Source organism: Natrix helvetica (genome assembly GCF_964273705.1).
Source record: "Natrix helvetica genome assembly, chromosome: 9".
Lineage (NCBI taxonomy): Eukaryota > Metazoa > Chordata > Lepidosauria > Squamata > Natricidae > Natrix > Natrix helvetica.
Window position 1 is genome coordinate 8,038,362 of NC_138560.1, and position 21,673 is coordinate 8,060,034.

The 21,673-nt window shown below is 44.5% G+C and overlaps 1 protein-coding gene across 5 annotated transcripts in view; it reads left to right on the forward strand.

Moving 5' to 3' along the window:
* GRAMD1A (GRAM domain containing 1A) overlaps positions 1 to 21,673 on the forward strand; it is a 51,910-nt gene that overhangs the window by 14,154 nt on the left and 16,083 nt on the right. For 2 of the 5 annotated variants that reach the window (XM_081962834.1, XM_081962835.1), the window contains 10 exons: positions 1,007 to 1,223; positions 4,024 to 4,044; positions 11,519 to 11,603; positions 14,033 to 14,136; positions 14,221 to 14,316; positions 16,862 to 16,942; positions 17,965 to 18,080; positions 18,290 to 18,443; positions 19,626 to 20,055; positions 21,508 to 21,626. In XM_081962834.1, coding sequence (XP_081818960.1) covers positions 1,007 to 1,223; positions 4,024 to 4,044; positions 11,519 to 11,603; positions 14,033 to 14,136; positions 14,221 to 14,316; positions 16,862 to 16,942; positions 17,965 to 18,080; positions 18,290 to 18,443; positions 19,626 to 20,055; positions 21,508 to 21,626 — 1,423 coding nt within the window. Of the gene's footprint in view, positions 1 to 1,006; positions 1,224 to 4,023; positions 4,045 to 8,081; positions 8,628 to 11,518; positions 11,604 to 14,032; positions 14,137 to 14,220; positions 14,317 to 16,861; positions 16,943 to 17,964; positions 18,081 to 18,289; positions 18,486 to 19,625; positions 20,056 to 21,507; positions 21,627 to 21,673 lie in introns of those variants that run through there. The other 3 variants (XM_081962837.1, XM_081962836.1, XM_081962838.1) reach the window with 3 other exon arrangements.

Genomic DNA, 21,673 nt, shown 5'->3' on the forward strand with positions numbered 1-21,673 from the left:
ACTTCCAATCTAGTTAGATTAATATTGCTCCTGCTCTAGCAGCAGTGAGCATCTCTCTCTAATTTGCTTCCTGGCCTTCAGTTCTGAATAGGTATATTGTAGGGGGTCTTAAGTTCCAAATATTCCCTGATGTTTGTGATCCAGGTTTGTTTATTTTTTCCATTCAGCCTACCTCGCTGGGTTGTCATGAGGGGAAAAAAGACAAACAGCATACAGGCTGGGGAATTCTGGGAGTTGAAGTCCGAGACATTTTCAAGCTACCAAGGTTGAGAAGCACCTCATAGAAGCAGCTTTGAGCATCTTAGATGGAAGGCAGGATGTTAGCATCAGAAAAGACAAAACAACAACAACTGTGAAAAGAGGCTTGCACTGTCTGGATGTAGCTATTGAAATGCCAGGACTGTACAAGATCCTGTATCAGTATGGTTGCATTCCCATGAAATGCTATGTTGGTTGGGACTTTGGGAGGGTTACTTAGCATGGTGAACGAACGAAGCCAAATTGCTAATGCAGAAAACCGATGTAGCGTGTGGGCTGAATGCAGCTCATCTGATACAGAAAAGGCTGCTGGGTGGGAGCAAGCTGGAGGAAGAGCTTCAAACTGGACGACCATCAGTTTGCAAGGCCTGTCTTGACTGATGTTGGCTCTTTGAAGTGGCCAGACAAGAAACAGAACAATGAATCCCAGCTCCATCTCTCCTGCAAGGTTGCCTTAACAGAATCTTGCAGGACAGGATGTATTTCTCCCCTCCTTTCCTTCTAGGGAAAGGTCCTTTCTGAAACACTTCCTCCCTCTGTGGACTGACTCATCTTTTGCATGACTATGATCAAGTCTGCTGTTCTTCCTCCCCTCTCCAAGGTCATTCTTGCATCCCACTACAGACACAGCTTGACATAGGAACCGATGCTTGAGTTGGAACAAATTAATGCATGGCCTTGGCTGGATTTAGTCTTTTCAAGTGGCTTTCATGCTCATCATGTTCCTTTTTGCCTTTCCCCCCAATAGTGGCACCGTCTCTCCCCGCACGACCCCCAGCAATTCTCCGTCCTTGAGAAAACGCCTCCTGCAGCTGCCTGCCCGACCGGCTCCAGAGCCACCTTTGGAGACCATGGTGGAAAAGGGTACTGATAGCCCTGCCGAGCGGGGGCCTCTGACAGCCACCCCTCAAGGCAACCCTGTCAACTACCCGCTCAGTGGGCGCAGCTTTATCCGCAACAACAAGGTACGATTGGGGAGGAAGAACGGGAGGTAAAATGATGATGCCTGCTCTCGAGATCTCGTTGTTGAGCTACTTAGCCGGTGTGGTCCTTTTGATTGATTGATTTATATTTCATATTTCTAAACTTGCCCATCTCCTTCAAAGGGGGAGGGGGTGCTCTGAGTGGCATACAATATAATACTACTGATTCATAAAACAACATAGAAAAAATAGCCTTATTATTATTCTTGTGCCGTATCGGACAGTGGCGATCATTTTGGCGATCCTATTTTTATCAACAGCCCCACAAAAAAGTGCTGTTGAGTTTTGTCCAAACCGGTCCCTTAGATTTTGAAGCCATGATGTTGTTCTTCTGCCTTCAATCTTTCCCCGGAGGATTAAGTGAAGGATACCGTGTGGCATCACATGTCCAAAATATTCTAACTTTTGTTTTTTGATGGTTTGGATGATCTCCCTTGGCTTTCCCAGGCGGCTTATCCCCTCCTCATTTCTGATTTTGTCAACCCAGCTTATACGTAACAGCCGCCCTGTAAATCCACACTTCAAATGCTTCTAGTCTCTTGAAGTGGCTTTCTGTCAGAGACCAACTCTCCACTGTGTAAGAGAAGGTTAGAAAAGATGCAACATCTGATAAGCCTGGTTTTCAGTCTTAGGCTTATGTCGTGACTGCAGAACAGCTTTTTCGTTTTGAAGAATGCTGTTCGAGCTTTCTCTATCCTTGTTTTTACTTCAGAGGACACGTCACAGCTTTAAAAATGAACTGTAAACTTAAAAAAAAAGTTATGCATTTCTCGTCACCTGGCAGCCCTTTGAAATAGGCAAAGGCTCTGCAAGAAATAGGCAAAGGCTCCCGTATTGAATTATAAGTTATAATAACAGAATCCTGAAAGGCGGACGGCATTTCTCTCTCTCTCTTATACAGTGTGCTGTCCCTTCCCTCTCTCTCTCACACACGCATACAATAAGAGGTCACCTTGGAAAGCACCCCGGTTGCACAGGTCTGGATTCCAAGCACAGTATAGCAAGGCTCATTAAGTAGCTGAGTTCAATACACACACACACACACACACACACACAAAGTCCAGGAAAGCAGTGCAAGAATCAAACAGGCACAGCACAAACACAGCACAAATACAAACACAGAACTGGGCATATTGTTCCAGTAACACTCAAGTCCTGGGGGTGAGGTTAATTAGGCAATGGTGGTGCAGCCCTTCATGAGAAGCAAAGTTGCCTCCTCGTGAGTAGCCTATTTCCTGACAGAACAATTAACCAGTGGAACAACCTTGCCTCCAGAAGTTGTGAATGCTCCATTATTGGAAGTTTTTAAGAAGAGACTGGACAACCGTTTGTCTGAAATGGTTCAGGGTTTCCTGCCTGAGTAGGGGGTGGGGGGCTTGGACTAGAAGACCTCCAAGGTCCCTTCCAACTCTTGTTATTCTGTATTCTGACTGGAATTCAGCTCGTAGTAATATCACAGCTCTATGCAGTTTTCCTGGCGACCATACAGAAATGTTTGCCCATTGTCTTCTTCTGGGTTACTTTTTTTTCAATTTCCCACCAATCTTTGCTGATCACCTCCCAGCCATGATCCAACATTTTCACTGATTTGGAGGCCACCCAATGCTGGTGTTACCTGACTGGGCATTTAAACGTTGCTCATCCGATGAGCCAGCTGACGTTGCTCCATCAGACTAGCATTCTCTGAACCCCGAATCTGACCAATACTTGGCTTCACGCTTTCCTCTGCAGACTCACCCTCCTCCTCTGAATTGCATCAGGAGAGGTTCCATCTGTGGGCGGAGCCATGAAATGCAGTGCTACCTCGGTACTCATCCTTAATTGGTTCTGGGAAGTGCGATGAGTACCGAACAAGTTTGCAAGGAATAATGTAGTGAGTCACAACAAGGCAGCAGTCCCTGACAGGTTCTAGCTTGTGCATTGAGTACCAAAGAAACAATGAGTACCAGGACAAAATTTTCACGTCAAAATGAGTTGAGTGCCAAATTCGATGCATTTCAAAGGAGTCAAGTACATTGTACAAAAGACAATCAAGGTAGGGCAATCCTGAATTTCCTTCTCGTACTTTCCTGTTTTCTTAGGCATGTTTTCTTCATGTATTACTAAAGGTTGCCATGGACTTTCCCCAAGGTTGTCTCTGTACTTTTCTATATCACCAGTCATGGTTAATAGGGCCCAGCATGGTGGACTTCTTCCATTGGGGTTTCCAGATTGCAGAATGAACTCTCTCAAAAGTTACGTTGAGACATTCATTGCTTGTTTTTTTTTTGCTTCAGTTATCTTGTTTGTTTGTTAAAGGCACTTCCAAGAGGCTGGTTTAATTGGACTATTTTTAACACAGATACTTTTTTCTGTTTTTTTTTCTTTTTAAAACAAGTGTTTATTATATATGCACAATCAATATAAAATATATACTGTATTATAATATTGCATTCTATTACATTATGTTACATTGCATTATATTTTATTAATAATCTATATAAGCAGTCCTTGTTTAGCAACCACAATTGGGACCAGCAAACTCCGTCGTTACGCAAAGCGCTCATTGGGTGAAACTGTGACTGCACTTATGATCTTCCTTCATCTTTCTTTTGCTTGGTAGATCTGCAAAGCTTATAAATGCAAAGATTGGTTTCAAAAGTACTTTTTCATCACCGATCTAACTGAACAGCCTATTAATAAAATTAATAAATTCACCACTTTGTTTAAGTCAGCCAGGTTTCAAAACAAACTTTGGACATGCAAGAATTCTGACTTTCCTTTTCCTTTCTCTTTTTTTCAGAAAATGCAGAGCTGGTACAGTGTAAGTAGACAATGATGATGTTTTTTTTTTATTCTGCCTTTTATATGTAACTCAAAGCAGTGAGTAAACCTAATACTCCTTCCTCTTCCTATTTTTCCCACAACAACAACCTTGTGAGGTGGGCTGGTCTGAGAAGTGAGGGAGTGGCCCAAAGCCATCCAGCTTCACTCCTAAGATCGCCTGGTTTCTATATCAGCACCTCCACCACTACATCAAGTTGGCTGTTTAATATTGTTTTTATGTCCGGGGGTTAAGAATAAAAGCTGTCAGAGGCATAAAATATTTCCTTACAAGCAGAAGGATGAGAATTCATCGAAGGGATGTATTGCTTTGCAATATCCCCAAATCCATTTGAGTTTCTAACTCCAGCAAGCCGGCCTGGCCTGTTAATTTTAATTTTAACTTATTTTAAATGTACTGTTTTTTGTTATTTTTAAAATTCGGTTTGTTTTTTTGGATATGGATTTAATCTTTTTTAACTTTTGGAATGTGTGTTTTTTAATGTTGTACGCCGCCCTGAGTCCTTTTGGAGAAGGGCGGCATATAAATCCAAATAAACCAAACCAAACCAAACCAAAAGATCTTACTAAGGTGATCCTATAAATACTGTGATCGTATGTCCTTTATTATAAAGGGCAGTCCTTTATTTCAGGAAGCTGACCTTTAGATTTCTTCCATTTAATTATTTGTTTTCTGGGTTTTGCACTTGGTTATTTTTTTTGGATAAAGCAAAATTATGAATCTTTTAAAAAAATCCTTTCAGATTAGCCTCACTTTCATTTTCTCCAAGAAAATATAGACGCTTTATCTGCAGAGTTCTGTAGAATTCACTTTATTTGAGTCACTGGATGGAGTTAGCTCCCTCTGCATGTTTACCCAGAAACTGGATTCATTGCTGCTTATCACAGTTGTCTGAAAGAAATACAACTCTGCTTTTCAAGGGACATTTTCTTCCCTTTTTCAAGATAAGGCAGGGGAGAAGAAAAAAAGAATTTGTTTCCTTACTAGATTCCCACTAAGATTTAGTGGAAATCCTAGGTGATCTGTTTGGCAACGCCACCAATCCCCCAGCTTTCCTTTTAAGTGAACTTCAGTCACTTTTGACATTTGCTGAAACGCGAAGTGCAAAAGGAGGTTTAGACATTCTTCTTCTGCTGGGGATGACTTTAGAAAGTTATCTTTGTGTTCAGTTTCAGAACTGAAACGGACCGTGGTAAATTGCATTTGGGATTGGAAGACTAGCTTTGAAGAACCGTTTCTCTGTGGCTCTTGGTGTCCTGCCATTGGTAGCTTGGGCTTGTTGTTTGCGAAGTCAGTACTTAGGTATTTATTTTGGAAATTCGTCCTGGCGTCTGATCAAATGACCCCCAAGGCAGCTTTCAGATTGTTTATATTAAATGACGAGAAGGTATTGCGTGATGGAGTTTTGTTTTCTTTAGAAAACGAAACAGTCAAAGAATATTTAGATAAACCAATCTGATTAAGCTGAAGGGCGGGGGCGGGGGACAGACACCAAGAGTTAGTCTTTGTCTAGCGACTGTTTGTGCTTGTTGATCAGAAAGGTCGGCAGTTCAGTGATTTGAATCCCTAGCGGCGCTTAACGGAGTGAGCTCCCGTTACTTGTCCCAGCTTCTGCCAACCTAGCAGTTTGAAAGCACGTAGATAAATGCAAGTAGAAAAATAGGAACCACCTTTGGTGGGAAGGTAACAGCGTTCCGTGCACCTTCGGCATTGAGTCATGCCGGCCACATGACTATGGAGACGTCTTCAGACAGCGCTGGCTCTTTGAAACAGAGGTGAGCACCGCCCCCTAGAGTCGGGAACAACTAGCACATATGTGCAAGGGGGACCTTTACCTTGCAGTCACGATGGTGATAAAACAGCAATTTTGTGAACGATCGTTGCGCTGACAAATCTTTGTAGGTCTGTAAAGCAAAGGAACGCTGAAAAGAAAGATTACAGGTAGTCCACAACTTATAACATTCATTCAATGACTGTTCAAAGTTACAGCCACATTGAAAAAATTGACTTAGGACCATTTTGCACACTTATGACCATTGTAGCATCCCCAAATGAAACAAACAAAAGGTTAAAAATGTGTATATATAATGTGTATATCATTACTTACCAAGCACACCAGTGGTGGGTTGCAGGCGGTAGGCCCCGGTATGGGTGTACCAGAGCCTGCCCGGAGCACTGGACAGTACGGTGCTCCGGAGGGCCCACCCGAGCGCCTTACCTGTCTTTTAAGGCTTCTGCGCTTCCGTGCATGGCGCATACAGGACCTGCGCAATGTTCTGCTGAGCAGCTGGAGCGTCGCGGAGGCTCGCGGAAGCGGTAAGACGCATGTGCGTACTGCACGCATCCATGTTGATGCCGCCAGGCCTGTTCCGGTTGGAACAGGATCCGGAACCCACCACTGAAGCACGTCTAGTTTATATTATAGTAATCAAAATATTGTCGGTACCCGCTAATGTTTGGAGTTGAAAAATTTGATGGTTGCACTGTCCTGGGATCATGTGATTTTCCTTTTTGTGACCTTCTGACAATCCAAGTCAATGGGGAAGCCAGATTCATTTAACAGCGGTGTTACTAACTTAACAACTGCACTGATTCACTTAACAACCATGGCGGGAGGTTGGACTAGATGACCTACAAGGTCCCTTCCAACTCTGTTAATCTTCCTTCTTAAAATAAGATGTTCCGAGTAGCGCAGTTTTTTGCAGTTCCACTGGTGTTATTGCAGGAAGCTGCAATTTGTGGATGTATCTTGTAAAATTCTTGGACATGGTGCCAAGTGCCCCGATGACAATGGGTATCACTGTTACATGCTTCATCCATAGCCGTGTAGTTTCGATGGCCAGGTCGCGATATTTCATGATTTTTTCTAGTTCTTTTTCTTCGACTCCGGCATCTCCAGGAACAACGATTTCAATAAACTGTACACTTCGGCCCTCTACAACCGTGATATCTGGCGTGTTGTGTTGTTGTTGTTGTTGTTGTTATTATTATTTGCGATCCTGATTTGTTTCTGTGCAATACTTGGCTTTAGGTATCCTAGGAAAGTTCTTGGAGGTCAGGTGAAAAACATAGAATATAAACAGGCAGAAGAGTAAATAAACCGTTGCTGGCTGTCCCAGGTTTGATTTGGAGCAGAGGTCAATCCTCACATCTGTCTCTGGGATCACAGTTATAGGCATCTAAATTCCACACTGGCTGTGTTCACGCAGTACGACAAATTTTAGTAGTTAAGTTTTCATAGTTAAGTTTTAGTAGCTTAGCATTTGACTCAGTGTCTAAGATGCTGAGCTTGTCGATCAGAAACGTCAGCAGTTTGGCGGTCCGAATCCCTAGTGCTGCGTAACGGAGTGAGTTCCCATTACTTGTGCCAGCTTCTGCCAACCTAGCAGTTCGAAAGCACGTAAAAATGCAAGTAGAAAAATAGGAACCACTTTGGTGGGAAGGTAACAGCGTTCTGTGCACCTTCGGCGTTTAGTAATGCCAGCCACATGACCACAGAGATGTCTTTGGGCAGCGCTGGCTCTTCGTCTTTGAAACGATGAGCACCGCTCCCTAGAGTCAGGAACGACTAGCAGATATGTGCCAGAGGAACCTTTACCCCTCAATTTATGGCTTGGTGTATTGAACAGAGACGGTGGTTTCATTCAGGAATCTGGTTAAGTGGGTTGTGTGAATGCAGCCATTGGCATTCCGGGCATGTTCAGGACTCTATTCTCATACACTCCACTTAGTAGCAGCCTCCCTTCCGATTCCCTGGATTTTTTTTTGAAAGACAGGGCTCTTCGCCAAGATTACAGATGATGCTTCTGCTGTTTCCTTTGGCTGGGCAAAACTTCCCTCTGCGGGCAGGAAATGGTTAAGTGCAGCCTGACACCCATTTCCCCACCCACCCCCTTTGTTTCCTGTAAGCAACACCCAGGCGCCCTCGGCCAATGGCCGGGCAGCGTAACTGGAGCTCTCCTTAGAGAGGGTGGGGGGTGTTTCCAGTTGTGTCTTTCAGGGCTCCTGAAAAAAAAACTTTCCAGCCCCCCCCCTCCCTTTTCTGATGATCGCCAGTTTCTGCCCCGTTGTCTTTCCCACCCCTCTCTGCCAACAGGATTCCCTGCCTCTGGAAAAAAAAAACCCGGAATCTTCTTCTTCTACCTGCAAAGCAACTTTCTTTTATCTTCAAAGGTCCTTTCGGGAGCCAACTTTTCCCTGCTGGCTTTTTCTTTTTCCAAACTTTTTTAAAAACCCTTTTTTGGATTCCCGTCTTTTGAACTTTCCGCACTCTGGCCTGTCCCACCTTTGTTTCTCTCTCCCACCCTTCCTGGGCTGAGCCTGCAGCCATCCTGTTCTCTACCTTTCTCCTGCGGCTGGCAGTTCAGACTTTTCCCATAGTAGCTGCTTCGCCCATCCTTCCCGTCCTCTCTCCGCCAGCTGCAACAGCTCCCTCCTCTTTGTCCAAAACTATCAGGATGTGGCCTGAAACCCTTTGCCTTCTGGATCATGGCTGGCCCTGCTTGCTATGACAAAACTAGGTTGCACTTGGATGCTGCTGGCGGCTGTTTCATTCAGACAAAGTAAGAGATACAGATCCTTCCTTCCTTCCTTCCTTCCTTCCTTCCTTCCTTCCTTCCTTCCTTCCTCCCTCCCTCCCTCCCTCCCTCCCTCCCTCCCTCCCTTCCTAAAATATATGTGAGTATACAGCATAATTTTGTATTATAAATTTTGTATTTATTTATTTATTTTGATTTTGTCATATTTATGTAGTGTATATTGGACGTGGTGATCCTTTGAGAGCTGTATGCAACAAAATGTCATTTTAATGTATGCTGATTAGTGTACATTCAAAGTGGCAATAAAGTTATTCTACCTACCTACCTACCTACCTACCTACCTACCTACCTACCTACCTACCTACCTACCTACCTACCTACCATATCTATCTATCTATCTATCTATCTATCTATCTATCTATCTATCTATCTATCTATCTATCTATCTATCTATCTATCATCTATCTATCTATCTATCTATCTATCTATCTATCTATCATCTATCTATCTATCTTTCCTCCCTCTGCTACCTCCCTCTCCTTCCTTCCTTCCTTCCTTCCTTCCTTCCTTCCTTCCTTCCTTCCTTCCTTCCTATAATATACAGTAAATGGGTATATGCATAATTTTGTATTATAAATGTTTATTTATTTATTTATTTTGTCCTGTTTATGTAGTGTATATTGGATGTGGTGACCCTTTGAGAGCTGTATGCAACAAAATGTCATTTTAATGTATACCGATTAGTGTACATTCAAAGTGGCAATAAAGTTATTCTATTTGTCTGTCTGTCTATCTACCTACCTACCTTTCCTCCCTCTGCTACCTCCCTCCCTTCCTTCCCAGATGATTCTCTGTCTTCTCTCTCCCTCCCTCCCTCCCTCCACCCCTCTCCTTCATAAATCTTTTGGTATTCCTCCTTCACTTTCCCATCAATTCCACAAATGGGTAATATGTTGTTTTCCTCACTTAGAAATGGTTGTGTGCTGTGGTACGATTACAGGGCTGATAAATGGGGAATGCACTTTTATCTGCTTGGGGAAGGGAGGGAGGGAGGAAGGAAACGATTTTATTAGTTTACAAATGAAAAACACTCTGTGGAAATGGATGAGAAAATGATGTGATGCAGTGGTGAAAGTGTTGAATTAAGACCAGGCAGATCCAGGTCCTAGGCCATCCTTCCGCCCTGGATGATTTTGGGCCAATCCCTCTCTCTGAGACCAAGAACCAGTGTGGGAGAATGATGAGGATGCTAGGTGAGAGGTGAGAAGATCCAGGTTCAAATCCAAGTTCTTGAGACATGGAAGCTCCTTGGGGTGAGTTCCCTGCCTCGGCCCAAGAGCCACAGTGGATTAGTGGAGAAGGTGCTGGACTGGAGTGGAGAGAAACATATTCTACTTCTTCACAGCCACAAAGGACTTTGGGCCAGTCTCTCCTTGTCAACTCTATCTTCATTACTGGTTGATTGTGGGGGGAAAATAGGAGAATGCTATGTCTGCACCTTTATGCTTCTAAACGCAAGACAAGATATAAATCTAACAAGTAACAAGGGATTGGGGCAGCTTCCCAGTTCACAATTCACAATCTTGATTTTGTTCAGTACCTCCCTTTTTCTCTCCTCGGGATAATCAGCCCCTGTTCCACTTAGCAACAGATAATCAGCTGTTGAGTTCACACCACCATATAAACAGACCAGCTAAAGATATAATAACATCAGCGCAGTGTGTTAACTTTGGTAAATAGGGGTTTTGTTTTGGTTTTGTGGCTTAATCTATGTTATGCATTCAACCCGCTTGGCTCATTTTGGGTCCAGTATATTGTACAGAATCCAGAAAATGGGTTAGTTTAGTAACCAGACTCAGAGTGTTGTGAGAAAATAGTATAGTGCAGGAAAGAGCGATTATTTTCAGATCTCCATTACCAAGCGCTGTGGGCAGTCTTATTATTATTATTATAAAATTTTGTATTATTTTAGAGTATAGTACACAAAGAGAATACAAACGTAAATAGTAGGGAAATTTGGGAAGGGAAAAGGGAAATGGATAGTGGGGGAAAGCAAGGGGAAAAAAAAGGCATTGATTTCCGACTCCTTTAGTGCAGTAAAATAAGGCATTAACATCGAACATCAACTTTTTTACTTTTACATAATAGTATAAACTAGCATGGGATGCGATGGCTCAATGGCTAAGACGCTGAGCTTGTCGATCAGAAAGGTCGGTAGTTCGGCGGTTCGAATCCCTAGTGCCGCGTAATGGAGTGAGCTCCCGTTACTTCTCCCAGCTTCTGCCAACCTAGCAGTTCGAAAGCACGTAAAAAGTGCAAGTAGAAAAATAGGGACCACTTTGGTGGGAAGGTAACGGCATTCTGTGCGCCTTCAGCATTTAATCATGCCGGCCACATGACCACAGAAACGTCTTCGGACAGCGCTGGCTCTTCGGCTTTGAAACACAGATGAGCACCTCCCCTTAGAGTTGGGAATGACTAGCACATATGTGCGAGGGGAACCTTTACTGTTACCTATAAACGTAGCTGTTTCTATAACAACAAATCTATCTAATCGGTAAAGCGCCAAATCAAAGTTTCAGGAAAGACAGGGTTAATTTTCTTTTTAAAAAGTAAGAACAGACACAATCTCATTCTTTTGCAACTCTTCATCTTCTTGGTGAAAACATTGCTGTCAGACCCAGCTAGCAAATGTCTTTCCTAGAACCTACTTCCCTATAAAGTGGTAGAAGTGGCTATATATATATCTCCTTCTCTGAATTGGGTGTTTTGTGCAGAAAGGACCTTGTCCATCTGACGTGACTGTGTTGTTGATTGCCAAAACCATCTGGAGTATGTGCCAGGCTGGAAAGGCTGGTTGAGTTGAAGGTAAAGAAGACCAAATCACCCTAAGGGTTCTGTTTATGAATTGGCAGATGCTGAGTCCCACCTACAAGCAACGCAACGAAGACTTCCGCAGGATCTTCAAAGGGCTGCCTGAAGCTGAGCGTCTTCTTGTAGGTGAGGCCACCAGTGGAGATGTGGGTTGGGAATGGCTTGTGCTTGGATCTAAATAACTGGGTGGGTGAACTGGGCACATAGGATCACTTACAGGAGCTAGAGACTGTATAAAGGTCAGAATAGGCTGTAGTCTTCTGTGTGACCTCAATGGAAGGCTAAGTTGGACTTTGAAGAAGCAGGAGAAAAAGGGTATTGGCACTTTGGAGTTGGAGACTCCAACTTTGGCCTTGGAGAAGGCTCCTGAGAATACCACAGATAGCCAAGAAAACAAATGGGCCTTCAAACAAAGCAAATCCAATGTTCTTGCCTGAAGCACAAATGATCAGGCTTAAATTATTCTACTTTGGACACATTGTGTGAAGACCCAGATATCTGGACAAGGCTTCTCATGCTTGGAAAGAGGACAATCATCAACAAGGTGTAAGGACTCAGTTCGAGTGACGAATGGCTGCAACCTTGGAAGACCTAGTTAGGGGCAGGTCATCCAATTTTGAAAAAATCTACCTATGCGTTCGCTAAGAGTTAACACCGACTTGATGATACAATTGGTCCTCTCTCATCGGTGACTGCGTAAAGATGGTGGAAGAAATCATCGGGAGAACAATTGAGAAGCGCCAAGGTAGCTCAGTGGTTAGAGTGCAGTACTGCAGGCTACATCAGCTGACTGCTAGCTGCACTTTGGCAGTTCAAATCTCACCAGGCTCAAGGTTGACTCAGCCTTCCATCCTTCCGAGGTGGGTAAAATGAGGAGCCAGATTGTTGGGGGCAAGAGGCTGATTCTGTAAACCGCTTAGAGAGGGCTGTAAAAGCATGAAGCGCTATATAAGTCCAAGGGCTAAATGCTAACAACTTTGGAAAGTGCGAGAAATAATGAAATGGCAAGGGGGGAAAATTCAGTGTTCTTCCTGTTCTTTCTTTCAGTTTGGGGGCTGGATCTCAGCAGCAACATCCTGTGGGTAATTTCCAACCCTGGAATGCTTGCCACTTCAGAGGTTTATGATAATCTTCAGATAACTCAACATTCCAGAGGGTAGAACTAAAAGCAAAGGTGGGGGGGGGGGGAGGTTTATAAGCAGGGGAAGAACTGGAGTTTTCATGTTTAGACATGTTTTGCATGCCTCGGGTTTTTAAAAAGCACTGGTGGTTTGAAATTGTTATTGTCACAGCCATATTCAGCCTCCCCCCCCTCTCCTTTTTTATTTTTTTAAGATCGCTGTCTATCTCTGGCTATCAGTTACAAAGTCCACCGCTGCAGTTGTGTAATGTGCAAAAAACATAGCTGGTTTTAGCATCGCCTACGATACCTGTGCTTTGGTGGCATAGGTATCTTGTGTGCCAGTTTAGTCGTAGTTCAGAGGGTAGGACATAAAAATGGGTTCCCAACTAAGTTAACCATACCGCGTGAGCTTAGCCAATGTACAGGTAGACCCAGGAGTGGGCTTCAAAATTTTTAGCAAGGGTTTCTCTGCCCAGTTGCTGGGCAGGCGTGGCCATGGTTGCTCGTGGCCTACTCGGCCTCCTCCATCATGGGGGGGGGGAATGGCCTCCCCAGGTTCCGGAGGCCCCAGGAGGCTGGAAACATGCCTGTTTCCCGGCTTCCCGAACTTCCGGTAGGCCTGTTTTTCGCCCTTCCCGAGCCTCCGAACGGACCCTGCATTTACCTGCATCTAAAACGAGCTGGGTGGGGACTTCTGGGAGGGATGGGGTGGGGTGGGCGGGGCCAGCCAGGAGTGGGATTTGGGGGTTCTCCGAACTGCACAGAATCCTATCTAGAGGTTCTCCCAAACCCCTGCGAACCCCCAGCAGCCCACCCCTGGCTAGGCTTGAACTTGCAACCAGTCACTTAGCAACCGTTCAAAGGTATGACGGAAAAAAAATACTTACGGTCCAGATCTGAAGTTCCAATAGCTAACCCCAACTCCACATCCCTGGTCACATAATCACATTTTGGGCAGAACCAATTTACGTTTACGTCCATTTGCATGCCACCACAATTTATCCCCCCTCCCCCCGCCATCCTACGAATTGACGTTTACTTCTCATTTCTGTCGAACTGGAAATTGGTGTTTACTTCTTGTTTCTTGTTTCTGCCCATGGTGGACAATTGGTTCACTTAAGGATTGCAGCATTTGCATTCAAAGATGGCCGTGTCCGCTTTATGACCATGCCCAAAAAATTGAAATAGTCGTGTGATGATCCTCTTAATGACTGGGCAGGGCTTACAACCCTAATTTTGGGCTGAGTTGCGGTCATAAATTGAGGATTACCTGTACCTGAAATAGAAGTGTCGGAACTTGGAGGAGTATCTTTGGGCTTGCAGCCCCCTTAGTACCAGGCTGCAAGGATAATCTCCCAATATTAACTTGTGGCTTCTGTTTCCCCCTTTCCGTGCCCCCCCACCAACCAACCAACATCTCCTGTCTCCTTAGATTATTCCTGTGCGTTGCAGCGTGACATCCTCCTTCAAGGACGTCTTTATCTATCGGAGAACTGGATCTGCTTCTACAGCAACATCTTTCGATGGGAGACCACGGTAAATGCTGCATCCAGGACCCTTCTGATTGCTTTTAGCTCTTCCTCTCCTGGCCACTAACCTCTGTGTCACCTTCCATGATAGATCTCCATCCAGCTCAAGGAGGTGATATGCATCAAGAAGGAAAAAACCGCCAAGCTGATCCCCAACGCAATTCAGATTTGCACAGAGACCGAGAAGGTGAGATTGTTGCGTATCCCCTAAGAATCCAAGCTTGGGAATAGATAATTATCATTTCCAAGGTGCTGCGTTTTATAAAGCAAAGGGCCCCAGTCTCCGATCTTCTTCAGGTGTTACAAAACTGGGCTTTGTTTGTTACCTGTTATTATTGATTATGATGAATAGTTGCAGGAACTGGGCATGGCTAGTCTAGTGAAGAGAAGGACCAGGGGAGACATGATAGCAATGTGCCAATATTTGAGGGACTGCCACAGAGAGGAGGGGGGGGGTGTCAAGCTATTTTCCAAATCACCCAAAGGCCAGACAAGGAATAATGGATGGAAACTGATCAAGGAGAGATTCAACCTGGAAATCAGGAGAAATTTTCTGACAGTGAGAACAATCAACCAAAGGAACAGAAGTTGCCTTCGGAAGTTGTGGGAGCTTCATCCCTGTAAGCTTTCAAGAAGAGACTGGGCTGCCATCTGTCAGAAATGGTCAGAAATGCTTGGGCAGGGGATTGGACTAGATGACCTACAAGGTCCCTTCCAACTCTGTTAATCTGATTTGGTTCACATGTCCTCTATAGGCATCTCTACCGCTGAAGCAATTTGAAGCTGCACAAACCTGCTTGCCATTTTTGTAGGGGGGAAAAAAAACCTTGCCAAAGTGGGGAAAAAATAAACTAAAATAATAATACCCAGAATGAAATCAAAATAAACTTTAAAAGCAAAATAAAAATAGAGTAGAATAGAATAAAAGCAGAAAATCACTTAGCAGTGGAAGGCTTATAGTTGGACTGAATGCCTGGAGTCACCTATGTGTGAATTGGCAGCCATATAAATGTATTAAATAAGTAAGTAAGTAAGTAAATAAATAAATAAATAATAAACAAACAAATAAATGGGTAGTGATCCCCCCTCCTTATCTTTTTGAGCTGAGGGCCTTATTTTGCTTTTTTTAAAAAAAATTCAATGAGGAAATGATGTAAAACAGATGAGGATACTTCATACATGAGAACAGGCGAGACCAAGATTTTCCACTGTGGGGTTCAATTTGATTTAAATCTGTATTACTTCTGTTCTAGCATTAGTTTCATTATGTGTGTGTTTCCTGACTCAAACTGCGAGAATTTGCTTCCTGTATTATGATCAGAGGTGGTTCAGGGGGACTGCGAATCTCAGAACTGGATGGCTGCAAGGTGCCCCAACTAATTTTACAAGATGGCTTCTCCCTGGGATTTGCAGAAACCCGCAATTACGGATTTGGCAGAAATTTGCAACAGCCAGGAAATTCCAGTTGTGGAAACTTCCCATCTTTATTCTAGACCTTGGTGTTTCTCAACCTTGGCAATTTGAAGATGTGTGGACTTCATCTCCCAGAATTCCCCAGAATAGCCATTCTGAAGCTGTATATGAATGCTCAATGCCACTGGGAAAATATAAGGGTGCCTGGGGGCTGATCAAAGAATATCAGCCTTTCTCTGTCCCAACTTCCTTTTCTCTTTTCTCTACTTTTCAGAGTGTAGGGGGCATGATGGACCTTCTGCACAGTGTAAATATTTGACGAGGTTTTACCGGTGAATCTGGGTTATCTTTCTTCCTGTGCAAGAAGAGAGCCTAACTCACTGATAACTCACTGTTGTTGGCTTGTTCCTCTTCTTTCTCCCCCTCTCTCTGTCTATAGATATTCTCAGTCATCCAGGGCATGGTTGTCCCAAAGATGCTTTTTCAAAAGGCAACTGGACTTTTCTTTTTCCTTGAAGAAGATGTTTCGCTTCTCATCCAAGAAGCTTCTTCAGAACTAAAGGAACAAAACGCCTTCTTCAAGGAAAACAACCATAGAAAAGTCCGGGTGTCTTTTGAAGAAGCACCTTTGGTTTCTGCCTGTCTCATTCTTGTCCTAGACTTCCTAGGTTCTTCTTCTGGCATCTTTGCTGAGCCAGGGCGAGGCCTTTATCTCAGAGGCATCTCCTCCTGACTTATAGCCCTGACCAGCAGGGCAACGTCCTAGAAAAGTGAAAGCACATTGAGTGTGGAGTATTCCAAAGAAAAATGGGTGTGTCCCTATCTCTAGAGTGGCTGTAGATAATCATTTTCAAAGTTCAAAGCCTTTATTGTCACTGTACATCATGTATACAATGAAATTGGAATTTTTCACGTGGAACCATCCCTCCCTTTGCACAGTTTAATGACCTGTGACTGCACACTTTACAGAAAACAATCTGCAGTCTTTGCAAATGCCCTGCAAGATATGTACATCCAGGAAGTCTTGAGATTACAATCTTCCACCAACAATTGTGGTTTAGACAGCTTGTAATCTTTGAGGTCACTTAGATGTCGCCGTTCTTTCCTTCTGGGGTTGAAGTTTGCAGTTTGAAATGCCCGAGCCCATTTCACAGAAATCTTTAATTGTTTTTGCCTGAGATCACTGTACTCTTTTCGATGTGTTATTCATGCAAGAATGCATTGCACAAGCTGGGGCAGGAAGCAAAGAGTTCCCGGCAATCAAACTTACTTTGTGGGGAACGACGACAAGTCTTAACATTGTTCTTTGTGGTCCCCAGCATTTCTTCACATCTTTTGGTGCCCGTGACCGATGCTTCATGCTCATCTTTCGCCTTTGGCAGAATGCACTTCTGGATAAGGTAGGAACAGACTAAGGGAGAGGCCACCTAGGAATTTTTTGGATAGTGGTCGATTCGATTTGATCTAATCTTGCTGCGTCCCAAGGTCATGCGATCACCCTTTGTGACCTTCTGACAAGCAAAGTCAATGGGAAAGCCCGATTCACCGAACAGCCATGCTGCTAACTTAACAACCACAGTGATTCGTTTAGCAACAGTGGCAAGAAAGGTCATAAAATGGGGCATAATTCACATCAGAAGTGTTTGACTTAGCAACAGGAATGTTGGGCTCAATTGCAGTTGTAAGTCGAGAACTACCTATACTTTCCCACTTTCCTGGATTTAATGCATGCTGCTTCTTCTGTACTTTCTGTTGCCCTAACAGCGCCTAGGTTTTTCTACAAAGTCATCTTCATGACTCCCTGCGCTTAATACGTTGCACAAACCATAGTTTGTGCCATTCTGCAGTAGATGAACCCAGTCGATTACAGCTTGCTCAGCAATCCACGGTGGAAACAAATGTTGACTTATTGTGATAAGCTCTTCCGTGGCTGTGCGCTGTATCTCAGCGATGGCGAACATTTTTGGCTCGCGTGCCACAAGTGGGGGGAGCGCAGGGGGGTTGTGTGCGGGCGTGCCGCACCCATAATGCAATGTGTGACCCCCAGTGCGCATGCGCGCACAGTGCACGACACCCCCCCCCATTTTTACATGCTTTTTTCGCCCTCCCCAGGCTCCAGAGGCTTTATAGGAGCCTGGGGAGGGTGAAAAGAGCCTCCCCCACCCCCCCGGAGGCCCTCTGGAGGCTTCAGGGACCGTCCGGAGGCTTCCCTGAAGCCTTCGGAACGCTTAAAACCACCCTCCGAGCAAACCAGCTGGCCAGCGTGCGCATGCGCGCTGGCCAGCTGACAGGGCAGCACCTCGCGTGCCCTGACAAATGGCTCTGCATGCCACCTGTGGCACGCGTTCCATAGGTTCACCATCACTGCTGTATCTGCTTCTTTGCTTCCTCTCCTAATGCCGCGTTCTTCCATTGCCCCCAGACTTTGCCCCCACGAGAACTCTGGCACATTGTTCACCAATGCTACGGCTCTGAACTTGGCTTGACCAGTGAAGATGATGATTACGTTTCTCCCATCGATGACCTCAATGGCTTGGGGTGAGTATCTACTGTCCTGTGGACAGGACAGTTTTCACCTGGGTCAGGGAATGGAACCTGTAGCCATAACCTCTTAGCTGCCTCTTTGCCATCTGCAAGAGATGGTGAACAGCCTTTCTCAAGGTTGATCCTCCCATAAATTAGCCTTGCTAATTATTCCTTTTAAATCGCCCTCTCTTTTATCTCTCTCTTGCCCTGAATCACAACAGAAGCCAGAAAGAAATTGGAGATGATATTGACTTGGCAGAGCTGACATCCCGCTGCAACACTGAACTCAAGCTGGACACCAGTCCCTTGCTGGACAAAAGGGACACCAGTCACAGCATCAATTCACTGGCCAGTAGCAGCGATGGGACCACATCGGTGAGGACAGGAGATTCAGAAGACAGCTGGAATGTTATGAAGGTCCATTCCTAGATTTTGTCTCCCATAAGGACTATTTACCCTACAATAATGCATGATTTAATCCCATTGATTAAAATATTTTTTGAGGGGGAAAGTAATTCTGTTTGATTTCATGCCTCCTGTTAAAAGCCCTTTTCTCCGGCTGCCCAAACATATGAAATTTTCAGTTCAGCTTTGACTATATCAAGAATGTTTTTAGATACCTGGTCTAATAATACTCCCTTTTTTTAAACAGCTAAAGAAAAGAATGCACAAACCCAACCCACACTTAGTGGGTTTTTTTCACAGATTTGGGAAATGTCCAAGGATATTTCGGAATCCTTAAAAATGAAGCTGATCTAGGGAAACACAACTAGCTAAAGTGGTTTTGTGATTTCTAACTCCACTGCAACTTACGAAAGAGAGAGATTTTAGCTCTGAAAATTATTTATAGCCCAATGCATGTCTATTTAGAAGTGAGTCCCATTGAATATTGTAAAAGGACTTTTTCGGTGTCACTGTCACTTCAAACAGTCACTAAACATATGGTTTTAAGTCAAGGACTACCTGTTTAACCTTCTGCTGCATGCTGACAAGAACGTATCAAATAGCAATAGAAATAGCCCTTATATACCGCTTCACCGTGCTTTTACAGCTCTCCCTTAACAGTTTACAGAGTCAGCCTCTTGCCCCCAACAATCTGGGTTCTCATTTTACTGACCTAGGAAGGATAGAAGGCTGAGTCCACCTTGAGCCTGTGACACTCAAATTGCCAAACTTCTGGCAGCCAGCAGAAGTAGCCTGCAGTACTGCAGTCTAACCACTGCGCCACCATGGCTCAAAATAGCAAATATTTTGGTTGATATATCGTTGGCTGTCCAGATGCTGAGTGTCAAATCGTGACCAAATGTGTATTTCAAATGGAGCCAGGGGTGAAATTCAGCAGGTTCGGACAGGTTCTGGAGTAGCAGAAATTTTGAGTAGTTCGGAGAACCGACAAATTCCACTTATGGAGATTTTGCAGTATCCTTCCCCTCTTACGCCCACCAAGCCACACCCAGAGAATCAGTAGTAAAAAAATGTTGAATTTCACCACTGAATGGAGCCCATCTCCAAAGCTCATCTGGGTTGAATCTAATGCTGACTTGCTTCCCTTTGTAGCTGGCAGATGATCTGGAGGACAACACTGACAGCCAAATGGATGCTTCATCCAGCCACACAGTGACCTCAGCCACAGACCCCCCTCTGGAAGATTTGGTGCAAGGGTCTGTTTCCGTGTCTCCCCTGGAGGGGGACCTACCTCCCAGTGAAGAGCTCCCCACCGACATGAGCAATTCCTCCTCTTCCACGCAAGATGAAGGTGAGGGCCACCTCCATCCTGCCCGAATTGTCCCAGATTTCAGATGGGGAGATCTCATCCGACCCTCTCTCGTTCTTCCTTCTCCAGCTGAGGTGGAAGCCTTCTTCACAGACTTGCCAGGGCGGCTCCTGATCAACGCCGTGTATCATGTTGGAGCTGAGAGGCTGCAGCAAATGCTCTTCAGCGACTCCCAGTTCATACACAGCTTTTTGGACCAACGCAAATTCACAGGTAAGGGAGAAACCGGTTCAAGTCACATCTTCGGTGGCTATTCGTGAGCAAAGTCCAGGCCAGAGTTTGCATTGCAAAAGCAAAGGACCGCTGCTGTTTTCTGTCTTATTAGATGGATTAACCTTAGACTTCCATAACCTGGTTTCCAGCTGATGTATTGGATAAATATTAGAGTAGCTGTTGCATAAACAGCCAGGTACAAACTTCCCTGATTGCTAGAGACTGGACCTTCCTTCTTGCCAGGTCATAGTAAAAAGCCTAATCCATAATCTGTTGGAAAGAAAATCTAAAAGTCTTCAACTAAATGTCCTTTTTCAAGTGCTTTTTCAAAAGGCAACTGGACTTTCTTTTGTTTTTCTACCCTTTATAAGGGTAAAACAGAAAAGGGGGGATTGTGAGAAGTAAGAATTATTCCTGTAAAAGATAGAGCAATGGTAATGCCATATTTAGCCTCCAAGTAGCCTAAGACAGTTTACTAGAATATTAAGTAAGACATTATGTAAGAATGTTCTCTGTAGTTACAATAATAAGATTGGTTAAAGATAGTTGGCAGGTCACAGAAGATATCCGGCAGGTCAGGCGTTCCGTGTGCTTTCGGAGTTTAGTCATGCCGGCCACATGACCACGGAGACGTCTTCGGATACCGCTGGCTCTTCGGCTTTGAAATGGAGATGAGCACTGCCCCCTAGAGTCAGGAACAACTAGCACATATGTGCAAGGGGAACCTTTATCTTTACCTTAAGATGCAAAGAGGGCAGCCATTTTCCCTCAGAGCCTTCCCTCACAGGAAGCCAAATCCCCAGGCCTAACCCTCTCTCCCAATCCTAGGGGGCTCCAACAACAGCAAACCCCCTCTCCCACCTGCCCCCGTGAGCCACAGAACGCCCCCAGTTGAATTCATCCATTCAGTCCTATGATCCTTTTCCTTTTCAGTCCAAAGTTCATGGTTGTGAGAATGGATCGTAGTTCCCCAGCAGAGCCAAAGACCTCAGGTTGACTTAAGCTGGCTGTATCTTAGGCATACAGGACAGGTAGCAACCCTTTGAAACCTTGAGCCCTGCCTGTTTTTTAATGTGCCTTTTTGTTTTTGGGCCTGGAAGCCATTTATACTAAAGCCTTGCGACCTTCGGAGATAATGGGTATCCCACTAAATCCAAATCGGTGCCTGCTTTTTGTCATTTGTGTAATTACACGCTTGGTGTAAATTGTGTGGGTTGCGGTATAAATCCTTGACTCGACGAACTAACGTCCATTAAAAAGAGCGTGGAAACTGAACGGATCCTGTGTTTGCTGACTCCAGGGTTCACTAAACCCATCCAGCCACACATCTGTGTTTCATCAACTAAGACTTTACTCTTCTCCTTTTGAAACAAATAATAATAACCTGTAGTATTTTAATCATCACTCGGTTTTCCTACCCTGTCCCCAACTTTTCCTTCTCCCGCTTCCTAGATGTTACTCTGAGTTCATGGAGTGGAGACAGCAAGTGTCACCAAAGCCGTGTCATCACCTACACCATTCCCATCAGTAACCCTTTGGGCCCCAAGGCTGCCCCTGTGGTGGAGACTCAGGTGGGTTCCTAAAAATGCAGGGGGGTCCTCGAGTTATGACCGCAATG